The sequence below is a fragment of the Leptosomus discolor genome, chromosome 3 (assembly GCF_034619465.1).
Source record: "Leptosomus discolor isolate bLepDis1 chromosome 3, bLepDis1.hap2, whole genome shotgun sequence".
Classification (NCBI taxonomy): Eukaryota; Metazoa; Chordata; class Aves; order Leptosomiformes; family Leptosomidae; genus Leptosomus; species Leptosomus discolor.
In genome coordinates, this window is record NC_141393.1 from 85,475,657 (window position 1) to 85,490,281 (window position 14,625).

The following is a 14,625-nucleotide window of genomic DNA, read 5'->3' on the forward strand; positions in this document are numbered from 1 at the left end:
GGCGGGGGTGAAAAGCTGAACCTTTCCTGTCCGTGGTGCTGCGGTCCGTCGTCTGAAAAGGGTGACAGTTTGCGGCCGAGGGGTGCGGCGTCTGCCGCCTGGCCGCTGGCTCTGCAGGGGGCACGGACTGTCTGCGAGTAGGAATGTGCAGTTGTTACCAGTTCTATCACTTTCGTTTCTTTTTATGTTAAATTTATGAGAAAGACCAATTTTAGGGATTTTTGTAATAATGTGATGCGATATACATGTTTATGCTTCATTTAGAAGAGCAACTTGGTTTAAGATGGAAACTCAGAGAAGATCCAAGGTTTTACTAGAAAAATATGCTGATTTTAAGATTGTGAAGTGAAAAAAAATTGGGTTGGTTATCCACACACTCTTTTTTTGGTCTTAAAATTATTCTGCTGATACTGAGCTTTACAGTGTTTTTTCTCATTTTGTCTTCAAGTTGTGGTTTACTGGTGGAAGTAAATGAAATAATACTTTGCTTGTGTATTTAACTTTAATAGGGCACTTGTCAGGACTGTAAGGTCAGAGGACCCAACCTTTGGGCGTGCTTAGAGGTAAGTTGTTCCATGGTAGGGTCCTTTAGTAATCTGTAGATAAAGTCGGTAGTATTTCTTTGTAAGAAACAACTATAATGAAGTTCTTTAACTTAAAAAAAGTAATTTATTATTTAAAAGCAAAACCTCTTGTGCAGTTTCCTACATTTAAAATTATTTACCCTCTGTCAGGTACATATTTTTTATAGATTAAGATTACTGTGTTTAAAATGAGATTTTTTTTTGGATAAGAAGCCAGCATATTAAGGGTTTTTTTTTTTTTCTTGAATTACACTTTTTAGCTTTTAAGATTTCTTTTTTTTTTTTAAATCTTTTCTCCAGGTCTGTAGATCTGAAAAATACTGTATTATTCCTGAATTAATTATGTTACTTTGTGTAAGCCCCTCTCAGCATTTGATAACGTCTAGCAGTAAATGCTGACTTTTTACAGCATAAAAATACATACTCTGACTTTTTTTATTCCTAAGCAAAACAAAGAAGAAAAACTCACCTTGAAACTTGTAGAAGCTTGTATAAGCATTCTCCACACTCTGTATGAATTTTGTACAGGCTCTACCCTGGATATAGTTCTTTCTTACATGTGCTTTTGCCTTACTCTTCTTGCTGTCTGAAAAAAACCCTGTACTTTTCAGTGTATGTAAAAAAAAAAAAAAAAAAAAAAAAGACTGAAAACGTTCCTTCTGACTGATCGGTGACACCAGCAGGGAAGTGTGTAGCTAATTCAGTTCTTAAAATGCCTCACAAGTTCCTCAGCCCTACAGCTGTTCCCAGAGACGGAATTTTGCTCTATAGCCTTGACTTCATTTCTTGGCAACTGTTGTGCAAGTCCTGTCAGGAAGAGACCTCTAGGTGTGCGTGTGAGTGCTTTTAAAGATCGACCTCACGAGTTTCCTTTTGAGTGGATTATGGGAGCAGTTACGAGATCAGATTATTTTGCTCCTTTTATCCACAGGAGATAGAAAGGAAGAGGGAAGGAAACAGCGTTCAGTGCCATTTTGTTAGACAGCTTGGAGTTTAATTGCATATAAAAACCTTCTTGGGAGTAGGAGGAGGTGTTCAGGGATGCATCAGCCTGGCAGGTGGGGAAACGCTGTGAAGCTTAAAACATGTTTTTTGTTTCTCGCTTTGAGCTCCTGAACTGTTATTGGAAAACTCAATTTCATACCAACATTTCCAGAGGCGAGTTTTGTAACTGCAGTAGGACACTTAGCGTCATGCTGCGGTGTGTCTCCTCTCGGATGAATGGGCATCTCGCCTTCACCTTTGTCAGTAGAAAAATATGGTGAGATCCCAGCACGTGAACTCTGCAACTTAACAGATATCTGTGGTTATTAATACAGAACGTCGATTGTGTTCAGCTGCTACTTGATTGTATAAATTAACGGGCTTAGAGAGTTATGCAGATAACATGCTGCTCCTTCTTATGTGATTGCCTTGACTCATGCGAATGAGGAATTAATGAAAATTGCTCGAAGATTGGCAGCTGCAAGATTCCACACTCAGCCAAATACATTTTGTAATTAGTACCATTAAAAACAACAACAATTTTGCATGTTGTAACTAGAATGTAGTAAGTACTTAACTGTATAGTGCTGGAAACTCTTATTTAAAGGTGAAAAAAGTAGTTGTGAAGTCATACGCCGATAAATAGGCCCTGCAGATAGGGGCTTGCAGGCATTTCTCTATAAATGTGTCATGTTCCAAGGCTGCTGCAAGTCGGTATTGTAGAGACTGGGCTAATGTCATGTTTTCCTGTAGATAATCCCTACCAAATAATGAACTGTAAAAAATACATCTTGACCTTAATCTTAATAAATATATCAAAATGGCCAAAAGTTAAGTTCTAAACACGTTAAATGTCTAACGCTGCCCGCCAGTGAGAGGAGCTGTGTTAAATCTTGCAGCATTCTTATTGCTTTAGATGATACTTTTTTTAACACTTACTGTGCACGTCTCTTGGTTTGTGTAGGGCTCTGCAAGCGTGAAATTTGAGTGAATTTTGAAGGGACTGGCGGTATATTCCTATTCTGTAAACCTGTTTGGCACCACTTCTAATTCTGTGTGCTTCTTCATGTCTTGCTCCACAGAACAGGTGCGCGTACGTTGGCTGTGGCGAATCCCACGTTGATCACAGCACCACCCATTCCCAGGTACGCGGTTCGCTGGCCGTGCAGTTACACTTCACAGCAGTGAGGTACTGGGGGAGCTTTTCTGACTCGTCTTCATGAAGTCAGTGACCTGTGTTAGCACCACTGCCTGGGAGTTTGGTGGGCTGTGGTTGCTGGCCGTCCGTAGAAGTGGGTCTTACGAATCGAGGAGCGTGTGAGCTTGCAGTCCTTGCGCGGCTGCCCAGCTGTTTGTGTGGTTCTGGCATTGGTGTGCTCCTTAAAAGGGCGTGGTGAAAGTTAAAGAACAAACAACAATTACTGATGATTTTCAAGATGCATGGACAAAAGACTTCTTGAATGCTTCGGCCCATACGGAGTGCTTCGCTGCTTCAGGCTGACTTTTAGGGTTGTGGCTGCCTGGTGGGAAGCTGGATTAACGAAGATGGGAGCTGAGCCGGTGGTGTAGGATAGGAAGTGTGAATTACCAGAAGCAGGTGCTTTGTTTCTGCATTGTGCTCCCTGTTCCAGTGGCTACGGATGAAGGAAGGACCTGTAGACCGAGCTGAGCATATCCTCTCCTGCTGTGCTCCGATTTTGGGTCCAGCTTGGCAGGAGCAGTGGTGTGTGCACTGTGTTCTCCAGCGTGCCAAGTTCTGGCGAGGCTGGACAGCTTGAGTGCATCTGTTTGGGTCTTCAACTCGCTGCCTGTTCTGTACACACACCTGTGCAAGTGGAACACTTGCCAAAACGAAGCAAGTGAAATATGTCATTCTCTCTTAACAAGGATACTGGGGGCAGGGGGATGGCAGTTTTATCAACATGTCACTTCAGAATTGCTGACTTTCCGATTAAATGAAATTCTTGCCACCAATTTACAGTATGTCTGTCAGAAAATACATCTAAGGTTCCACACTGAACAATTTTTCATCCCTAAAATTCCTAAAAAACCCTCCTGATGATGTTAAAATGCACAAATAGTATATACCAGGGGTTTACAAGAAGTACACTTTATAACTGCATTTTACCAGCTCTCCTGACTTTTCTTTTTTGAAGCAGCACTTCGAGAAACTGCGTATTTATACAAATCATTAGTGTATTAATATAAATGTATATAAACACTTTTTTTTTTTTTTGCCAGCTATTTAAGCTGAATCACAGTTCTAAAGCCTTTACAATAGATATATAAATGAGCTGCATGTAGTGCAATTCAGGAACAGATGGTCCCTGAGTTTTTTGCCCTCAATTTCATACCTCTTGGCTTTCTACAGTGGTTTATTCCTGCTTCATATGCTGTTTTAGCAATGCTATGTACTTGCCAGGTAAGAAAAAGGGAGTGGATAGTTTGCTTGCTGTCAGTGACATCCTTGTTTTGATTTTCTCTTTACCTAATTGTAATTTCTGGATAGTAAGCCCTCTTCTAGATTTTTTTTTTTCCCCTGCCCCCCGCCCCCCCCCCCCCCAGTAAAAAATCTCAATAAACTCACTAAAATGAGAGAAACAAGGTTGGTATGAATTGGTTTGTTTCTGCCTGCTCCAGTTTCCACCAGCAAGCCTCGCTGTACTGCAAATAATCATGTTCCTGTGTCCACTTCAGGAGAATTAAAAAGCTCTTGTTCTGGAGACTTGCAATTATTTACGCAGCTGAAGCTGCAGAATCAAGCATATTCTCATCATGAAAATCATTGGAGATGTTTATGTAATCTGATGGTTTTTATTAGGGGGAGGGCTACTGAATGAAATTGTAGCCCACAGTTTATATTAAAAACATTGTTCTTGTACAAGGCCTTATTAAATGAGGGGAGGAGGAAACTGGGCATCCTGCAGCAGTTTGCAGTATTTTCCTAATTTCTAGCGAATTTCTCATTGTCTGTAAACCTGGCTGGTGACAACATACGAGGAAGAAATACAGGAGGGATTGGTGGAAACATTTGGAGGATGGTAGCAACTGTGTACACAATCTTACCATAAGCCGAGAGGTTAAAAACAGAAAGGTGAACAATAACAATACTCTCCATCTGTCGCGTTTTTGTATTGCTTCACAGTCTGAAGCTGTCAACAAAAGAGCTGATTTAGTCTAGAATGTTTGTTTTGATATGAGCACCTCTTACTGTGATGGAACTAAAAATCCCATCTTACTCTTCTGATGCCTCGTTGTTAAATGCCTTGACTGTCCTGCAGCCCGCCGGTAGAGCTAAACGCCGCCCGTGCTGTAGCGCGGCGGCAGCTGCCGTTACGGCCGGCAGCAGCCATTCCTGGAAAATGGGTTTGTTGTGAATTTAACACTTCTGACAACAGGCTTTCTTCTTATTTCTGAAGTTGCGCGGAAGTGTGTCAGATGCGACAACGGCTTAGATTCTGGTCATACCTTGTTGCTAATTTGAGTGACTTGTACTAAAAATGAGTGTTGGATAGTTTTGTGCTAAAATTTTGGTAGTTGAATATGTATTTTCTAATATTATAACATACATACTTGTTTCATTGTTGAAAGTTGTAGAGTTTTAATACTTCTGTTCAAGCTTGCATGTAGCAGTATTTAATTATTCCAAATTTCTGAATCTCAGTTTTGTTTTTTGTTCTGTTTTAGGAGACAAAACACTGTCTAACTGTCAACCTTACTACACTCCGTGTTTGGTGTTATGCCTGTAGTAAGGAAGTATTCCTGGACAGAAAATTAGGATCTCATTCTCCACTACCAAATGCAAGACTCTCTCACCAAGCACAAGAAAATAGTGTGCAGGTATATATACTTTTTTTTTAACCCGATGAAACAAAGGCAGCTGTAGCTTTACAGTGAGCATTGTGTCTTTTCTCAAGTGAGAGACTGACTTTTTCTCCTTTCTTGTGACTGAACTTAATATTTTTTTTCTCTATTTTTAGAAGATTTTTTTGTTTTAATCTTCTGAGGAAACTGGTATTATACACAGAAAAATCAGTAGGACTTCTGAAGTCTGTCAGACGTTTTGTTTAGAATATTTGTTTATGTGCTCACAGAAAGAGCTGGTCCTGCAATGGGTGTCTGCCTGCCTAACGCTTTGTTTCTCTATTTGTACTTTTTGCATCCAACAGTTCAGTTTGTGAAGTGAGCCATCTGGTGGCATATCAAACCGTATACACTGGCTTTGATGTGACGGCTACTGCGTTAGCTTTTCAGTGCTGGCTCACTGGTTGTTATCCAAGGGGAAAAATGCTATAACTTGCTTTGTTTTGATTCATCAGCTGTTGTCATAAAACCATGCAATGTTGTCACTGCTAATCTGAAAACAAAAACGTGGCGTTTTTCTTAGTAAACTTCATCAGAGTAGCTGTGGAATCCTGTCTTCTCACTTTGTGTGCAGTGAGATTTCAAAATGTGTTCACATAATTTTCAGTTCTTAGATTTGTTGCTGAAATTATACATAAACTTAATTAAGAGGAAAACTGATAAATACAAGTAAATAGATTTTTTCTTTTTTTTTCCTATTAAGGATTTTAAAATACCTAGTAATCCCACCCTGAAGATTCCGTTAGCAGCTGTATTTGATGACTTAGATGTAGAAGTGGAAGAAGATGAGTTAAAGACTAGAGGTAATAAAAGCAAAATCCAGTGCTTTGTTGCCCTTTATCGCACGGGTTATGTCTCCAAGGCTGCTCTCCAGCTATATACTGGTTCTCTTCTAAGTGGGATTGTTTCCTGTTCCGCTCCGCCTGAGATCTTTGCTTTTAGTTTCTCCTTTCTTGCAGCAATCCTTTCTTACCTTCAGAGCAGAGGCTGTGGTGATAAATGTAGTGCCCCCCTGCAAGCGGTGATAAAAACAAGAAAGCGTGTTGGAGTCATGTGTAATGTGGCTGGTGTTCCAGCTGCTCTGGTAACAGCAGCTTTTTGTAAAATCTGTTCTAATATTCTCTCCTGTCCTAAAAGATTCCTGCCTTCAATATTTTCCTGAGTTTTAGGTAACCCTTTTCTATGCCTGTAGTATGGGGTTTTCTTTTGGTTTGGTTTTTCTCTTTTTCAGTAATGGATTTCTTGCACTGCCAAACTTTCTGGTATAAAAGGTTACCTACCTCATCCTATAATTAACCTATTGTAAAGATGAAAATAAGAGTGGAAGGAAACCCCAAGCAGTGAAGCCTTTATTTCTTATTTCATGAGAAAACGTGATTATTATTTCTTACAAGTTTCAAATTGGTATTGATCATTTAAAAAATGATACGTGTATTTGTTAGTAAAGGGAATATTTCTGACTACCGTTTTGTCCAAAAAAAATCTGACCAGCAGATTGTTAAGCTGTGGTTGTTGAGGTGCCAGTGCATATGTCAAGGCAGTTTGTTTTCCATCGGAGATAATAAGAGTGTTATGCTAAGTTAGGGATCTCATTTCTCCTTTACTCGTCTACTACCAGCATTCCCTCTCCTAAGTCTGCTGACACTGGCCAAAAACCTACTTTACCCCTTCTGTTGTCTGGCACGGTCTTTCTGGAGATGTCACCACCCCACTAATTTGCCATCTGCCCTTAAATCATTAAACCTTGTGTTTTACTCCCAGCTGGTTTCTCCTACCAGTGTGTGTATTTGTGTGCCCTCTTGTCCCATTAATATTTTTTTGGGAACGTAACTTGTATAGAAGTAATATACAAGTAGAATTGCATTGAAATTCCCAGTAGTATTGATGTGACTCTGTTAATACATTTCTCAAATTTAAAGGAAAAAAAATTCTTTAGCTCCATTTAACTTTGTTCTTAAAATTTCTTTTGAAATGCTTTGGATGAAGCAAACATTAGAATATGTCTTTGCAAGAGAAGACATCTGTTCGAAACTTTGCTTGCAGCACTGCGGGCTGGAAACTGCAGTGAGAGTATCTTCCTGATACATCTTCTGCTGTTAAAATAGAATATTAAAAAATCCCGTGACTGTTCTTACTTTCCAATTGCAGTAAGAGTGGCTGTTGTTTTGTAGCAGAGATTGGAAGGGCAGATGCAGGTTCAGAGGTGGGAAGCAGGACTGTGTCTCCATTCAGACAGACAGAAGAACCCTTTGCAACTTGAAAATGAAGTTCTGTGTGTTAGCAAATTGAAACCAATAAACTGGTTTTTAGATGTAAAAGGATTTTCTTCGTAAGTTTGATTTTTCTGCCACAGACTAAAATGATCAGAGTAGTTCCTATACCTCAAGGATTGCACAGAGCCAACGATGTTGATTGCTGAACGTTTTCAGTCTTCTATTGATTCTTTGCTTATAAATGTTACTGTTCTCTCATACATAAGCAATTTTATTTTGAAATTAATTACTTCATTAATTTAACACTTTAGTAGGTACAAAGAGCAAGTGTTTCAGATTATTTAAATTCAAATTGAGGTTATATGATCCTTAGGAGTTGTTTAAACAGCCTCTCCTCAAGTATTTAGAGAGTGTTTTTCATGGCTCCACAATCACTGAAAGAATATATGTTAATTGTAACTTTTGTGTGTGCCGAAAGGCTGTACGTGGGTATTGGTAAAGAAAGCAGGCCGTCCGGGCTTGAAAGTAGGTTCCGTGGGGAAGTCTAAACTGAGCAGTCTGTGTATAAAAATAAGGGTATGTAATTGGCATAGAAAAAGACTGACTGTAGGTAATTATAGTTCTGATTCCGGGATAATCACATGCTGAGTAGGTTTTGAATGTTTAGTGTAATCTGACTGCCAGCGTGAGCTTGAGACAGAAGAATGAAATCTTCCTTGAGGAGCTTTTGGTAATGTGATTAGTGGTTATGGATGTGGCATAGCAGCAGTTTAACTGAACAGGTAAATCGTCAAGTTCAAGTAAAACTTAAAATATTGATAAACATATTTTAAATCACAATCATGAAACATCAAAAGTTAGTAAGATGAAATTCAATCTACTCGTCTGAAGTGTTTTAGCCAAAATCAAAACACTTAATTACTTCTTCTAGTTAGGTTAGTGTTCCTTTAGGAGTCCTGTGTTTCTTTTGGTTACAGCTCTGCGCTATCGTTTGCATCAGAAGTGTTACATGAGGACTGTAATTAGTACGTGTTTTCTGGGAAGTATTTTTCTTAGTGTGTCTTGTCTTGGATGAACAGACTTGCTGAGTACTCATTCTGTTTTTCAGGTCTAACAGGACTAAAAAATATTGGAAACACTTGTTACATGAATGCAGCTTTACAAGCTCTTTCCAACTGGTAAGGAAGAGGATTGTAAACGTAATTTTATATTTGCTTATACATGCATTATTTTCAAGATGGACTTAAGGATTTCGAAGGGCTGTGCTACCGCAGAAGAAGACATCTTGTTAAATCTCAGTCTTTTACACTACAAACAATTGTGTCGCTGATAGGAGAAAGACGTATTACAGTATATGGGCTGCTCAGCTTTTTCCTGGTTACATTCTAATTCTTCACTGTCCTAAATAAAAATATATGCAGTTCTAGAAATTAGAAGAAAATCTGATAAAGGCTATTAAATTTGTGGGTTGCTTTTTTTCTGCTACAGAAGAAAACAAAGGAAATGCATGAGAATAAACCCTAACTAAAAAAAGAGAGACACATTAAGATCAAAAGGTCCAAATTCAGTCCTTACAGACAGGGCATCTGGGGCATTCCATGCTCAGTCATCCTCGGAATGGCTAGAGCACAAAACCCTTCATCCTGGGGGGATACCGGGCGAGTTCGTGGCCGAGAAATCTGCCGAAGCCGAAGAGATAAAAACACCGTCCAGCTCTGAAGTTTCTCGCGGTAGAGACGGCGGGGCAGGGACGGCGCTGGGGCGTGTCTCGTACGTGGTTGCTGTGTGCCTCCGCTTTGGGCTGCGCCCCGGGCAGGACGCGGGGCTAAGCAGACCTCACCGAGGCCCTTTGTCGAGGGAGAGGAGAGCTGAGGCGGATCTCTCTGGAGGGTGAAGTGGACGAGGCCTCTGACCCCCAGGAAGCGATTCCGTTGGGAAATGCCAGCTTTTGCAGGGATGCTGGGATGCCGCCTTTCCCGCATAGAGATAGGTCTGGCCTGTGTGAGGGATTGTGACTTCAGGCGGGGGGTTGAAGGGGGAGTATCTGAGTTGGCAACACTGCGTGAAGCAAGCAGATAAATAATCACTGAAGTATTAGTCACTTACCTGCAAACATCGTGTGGCGCTGCTGGGTTCTAGAGGAAAGAAGGTTTGTTTCAGATGCTCTTTGTGGACCGGGCTTACGGTGGTGGTTGCTGTACCTGGGTACTTCCGTGGTGGCTGGTAGGAATTGCCTCGAACTTGAGTCCCATTAGACAATCCTGCTGCTTTAACAAATGTCAGAATTCGTTGGAGGAGCGGGGATGCTGGGATGCTGAAGCTGTCCTACTAGGAAATGTTTGGTTGCAGCATCTAAGGATGTAGGAAATGGAATTGTTCAATTACATAATAGTATTACTCTTTTTTTAGTCAGCTTGGATGAAATGCGGGTTTCCTCTTGTATTGTACCAACCTGAAAAAAATACTATTTTCTTCTTTTTAATCAGCCCACCTTTGACACATTTTTTTCTTGACTGTGGAGGCTTGGCGCGAACAGAGAAGAAAACGGCAATTTGTAAAAGTTACCTCAAGCTGATGACGGAACTCTGGCACAAAAGCAGGTATTGCGTTCGGTGATCGAATTTTGGCCTTGAATTGGTTATAAATAAACTCCGGAGTCGTGAAGGATGCATTAATCTGTCCTGGGTTTCTAACTTCTGTTTTGTGCGTATCGCAGAATTAGTCTTATAAATCAAGGAAGGAAAGAGGAGCTTGCAGGATTTAAACGCTCCTTGTGACCTATTCTTTTCCATATCTGCCAGAGATAGGACAAATAATTGATGTAAGTTGTAGTAAGGAAGATCTGTCAAGAAATAGATGATAAACACTGTACAAAGTAGCATTAAGCTTTTACAATGAAGTTTATAGCTGCCAGAAATACATCCAAAATGTTTAATTACTGATCCTCTCTGTGCCCCTCATTCTATATCGATGTTTTATCAATTTCTCTTATTTCTTTATATGGAATTTCTGTTATCTCTGTCTAAGAAAATACTTCAAAATACAAGTAGGAAGGTAAAGAAACAGTAATTGTGCGTAGTGCTGAGTATGTCTGGTATGTCATCTGATTCTCTGACAAATGTGGCCTGAAAGGCCCGATATAGTCTCTATTTGTGTTGGGTGACAGATTTTAAAAAAAAATAAAAGATATAGTTAATAATTCCATACCAACATTATGTTTGGTTAAGGTTAATACTATTGGTGTTAGATGTGTTAGAGTTCAGTTGCAGGTAAAATGATGATCCCAGTAAAGATAGACAATTCCATTTAAGTGTTTCCTCGTTTATGTATATTTATGTGTTTAAAACTTTTTTTAATTCAGGCCTGGTTCTGTTGTTCCTACTGGTTTATTTCAAGGAATTAAAACTGTTAATCCAACGTTTCGAGGCTACTCTCAACAGGTAAAACTTTCTGATGTCTTTTAAATCTGCCTAAGCCATAAAGTTATCTCTTGGTTTTAAATCTAATGCTTCAGATTCCGTGCTTCCTATATTTGTCTAAAGCAAATGCAACATAAACTTTAGTTTTTATCCTTCAAATGTAGACAGTCTGAAACAGAACCATCAACAGTCAAGTCAGGTTTTATGTTTGTTTATATCAAATTCTTGAAAGGCCTTCAACTTCTCGGAATAACTTCTTTTCCCTTTTTTCAGGAAAATGAAAATAATACGTATGTAAAACTTCTCCCTTCTGTGAAATAATGCTGCTAATATTTGAGCAGTCCCAGAATACAAAATAAAGATGTTAAAAAATAAAAAATAACAGATTTTTTTAATATTCATCTACCAGTTACCTTTTTAAAAAATTAAATACACAGTATCTAATTTTTGTTTGGTAGCTTTGAAAAAAAACTGCAGCGCTGTGTGTTTTGTAACAGTGTTGTGGGAACTGTAAGTTGGAAACTGGTTAAATAGGAGTGGATTATTGTACAACAGAGGCGTTCTTCAGTTGGGCCTTCGTACCCTGTGTTGCTGCATTCACACGGTTTGCAGTACTTTATTAAGAGCTTTTGGGCTAGAGGGAGAAATTAACCCCTGAAGTTAGAAAAGCTCGAGAAAATCTTCCAGGAATCTGCTGTTGTTCAAAGGAATTTTGCTGTTTCAGCATATTTCATATTTGTGGAGTGCAGGATTAGAACACAGGTTTTAATGTTCAAATGTTGCATGTAGCTGTAAAGTGAGCGTTTAAAGTCATCTCCATGGTTTTTAATGTAGTCCTGAATTTCTTAAGAGCCACATGAATTTCTGGAGAAGTAGAAAATCAGTCTTGATAACCGAGAAGACACTGTGGAACTTGGTTCTCGCAACTCTGAACGCTGATGAGAACGCCTGTTCCCATGCAGAACAAGACTTAATGAGAACCTTTCTGCCGGGATCACGCTCCAGCTGTATGTTTAGCAGGTTTCACAGCAGCAGTTAAAACAGAGCAGGTCTTTCATGTCCAGCCGTCTCCTGCTGCCCAGCCTTGCAGGTTGGGCAGCCACGTCCAGTCTTCAGGGAGAAAAAGGAATTCTTTCGCAGTTCATCTGTGTCTCAAGGTTTGAGTCTTGTACAAAAAAAAAAAGGATTACCAGCAAATAGGCATACTCAGTTTTTTTCATTACCCAAACTCAAATCTGGTAGTTGTAGTTTTTAAGAAAAAGAATGTTTTCTAGTCAGCAGTTGTGAGCTTAATAAGCAAGTGCTATGATGGATGGGAATGTTGAGCAGCAAAAATTATTATTATGAACAACCAAAGTACAAAAAGGAAAACAGAAGACAATAGAAGCAGCAGTAGTTGCCAAGAAGAGGCTATTGTTTTTTCCCATGCTTGCTCTGGGAGATAGTCTCTATTGCCAGGAACCAAGCTGCTGCGTGGGTTATTGAGCTTTGGTGGCTTTTAAGATATTTCCAAACACAAATTAGACTCACAGTGATATCGACAGCTCTTTGTGGAAACACTGATAGCTGAGGGCTCTGGTCCAGGCTTGAGAAGAAGTAGTAAAATCTCGTTTGACAGTATGATGCAGTTGGAAAGGAGGGCTAGGTACATCGTAATGCTTGTTAACAAAGCACTTCCATGCCCAGTGAAAGCGAGGCGCTGGTTCCTTTGCAGAAGATGCCGCATACGGTTTTAAAAAACCTGTCCCTAAAACGTCCCATTACCAGCAAAGCTGGAATCTGGCCATGTCGTTGGTAGTTCCTTGAGTTACGTTTGTCATCCGTGTGAGCTGTGGCAGTATTTTTCTTAGTCGTTGAAATAAGCTTTTTGGGAATTGGAAGTGTTGTTGGAGGAAACTTGTATGACGAGATTACCTATGACATGCAGGAAATGGATGCAGGAAACAAATATGTGGCCTGGAAATGAAATTTATTTTGAACATTAGCCCTGGATCAGAGGAATTTTACCTTATTCTTTAACAGCCAGCTGTAGCTTTCATTTTAGTTACCTGTATGGTTTCCTGGTATGACTTTAATAGCTTGCGAATAGGAAGGAATAATACTGTAAAACTTGTTTAAAATCTTAGGATGCTCAAGAATTTTTGCGTTGCTTAATGGATTTGCTTCATGAAGAACTTAAAGAACCAGTTGTAGAACTGGAAGATGCCCAGCCTATGAGTGTTGAAGAGAATATGGAGGAAGACAAGAGCCACTCAGATGTAGGCTTTCAGCCCTGCGAATCCTGTGGTACCTGTGATAAAATGGAGAATGATGCTGTTTTCAAACCTGTCTTAGAGGATCCTGCAGAGACAGCCATGTTAATTCAGGATGATGATAATTCAATTGCCTCTAAAGACTGGCAGAAAGAAAAAATACCAAGCAACAAGCTTAAACGAGCAAATTCTGTGGAAGACTTGGAAAAAGACACGAACACTGCTTCAGAGACCACTGAATTTTTAAATAATCAAGGAACTGTCAAAGTGCAGATACATAGCAGATTCTCAGGTAAGACACTGCTAATGTGCAATTGAAATAGTCAAATTCTGAGCCAGAATGTCTGTGTGAGTGGAAGTGAGTTGTAGAATACAGCAGAGAGGTGTGGGTCAAGTAGGATAGCTGGATTTACTTGTAAACAATGCACCTTCTTAATGTATTTCTTCAGTTTAGGTGTTCTGCATTCAATTTAAATTCCCTTGAAAAGCTAAAGATTTTTACTGGGTTGAGGTTTCAGATAACCCAGAAGAGTGGAGGTTTTTGGTTTTGTTCTTGGGTACGTGAGTTGGAATGGTGCTTCATTCCAAAATGTCCAGCGACCTGACGCTGTGGTCAGGTGAATGACATGACCATCGTGTCTGTTCATTCTGCAGTACATTTTTTGGTAGAGCTAATGAACTAATGCAAATATTAATTGCAGAGTGCATCAGTGATGTCCACATGAATGATATATCTGCAGCCCAAACCCCCTCATCAAATGAAGGGACAACCATGCGCTTGTCAAACAGTCCTCCAAAATCGTTCTCATCGTGCTCTTCGCTGGCACCAGTCCACAAAAAAGGTACAGGCCCTTTATTTTCTGCCCCCAGTACCGCATTGCTCTGTACTACGGTTTTCGTTGGTTGTGTCTGTGCCTTGCGGAGCAGCGCGGCCTTGTTCTTCAGGGGGTTTCATCCCCTGGCACTGGTGGGGAGAGGGTGAGCTGGGCATATGATAACATTCCCGTTACTTCTCTTAAAGTTCTGACTCTTTTGGTGCGTGAGTCGTGTTTGCCTCTGCTTTGGGAGGATGGAAGAATGTTTTTAGACAACTTTCCCAGTCGCAGTGGTTTGGAGAGAGGGAAGGCGTGTGAGAAGTTAGTACTCCCAGGAAGGTAAAGCTTTTCAGAGAACGAGCACACTGGGTCTTCAGCAGAAGTTGGGTCAGTCCGTGTTCTAGTCTGCTGAGGTTTAGGGAGCCATGTACCGATGCTGTAGACACTAGCTGCCTCCTGATGGTTGCTGACTGCGGTGCGGAGCACTTCCTTTG

The 14,625-nt window shown here is 40.2% G+C and overlaps 1 protein-coding gene across 5 annotated transcripts in view; it reads left to right on the forward strand.

The window, feature by feature from the left end:
- The window catches only part of USP33 (ubiquitin specific peptidase 33), a 35,427-nt gene that overhangs the window by 1,259 nt on the left and 19,543 nt on the right, over positions 1–14,625 (forward strand). For all 5 annotated transcript variants that reach the window (XM_009947336.2, XM_086463566.1, XM_086463564.1 and 2 more), the window contains 9 exons: positions 510–563; positions 2,651–2,713; positions 5,256–5,408; positions 6,136–6,235; positions 8,754–8,823; positions 10,132–10,245; positions 11,007–11,085; positions 13,191–13,608; positions 14,018–14,158. In XM_009947336.2, coding sequence (XP_009945638.2) covers positions 510–563; positions 2,651–2,713; positions 5,256–5,408; positions 6,136–6,235; positions 8,754–8,823; positions 10,132–10,245; positions 11,007–11,085; positions 13,191–13,608; positions 14,018–14,158 — 1,192 coding nt within the window. The remainder of the gene's footprint in view (positions 1–509; positions 564–2,650; positions 2,714–5,255; positions 5,409–6,135; positions 6,236–8,753; positions 8,824–10,131; positions 10,246–11,006; positions 11,086–13,190; positions 13,609–14,017; positions 14,159–14,625) is intronic.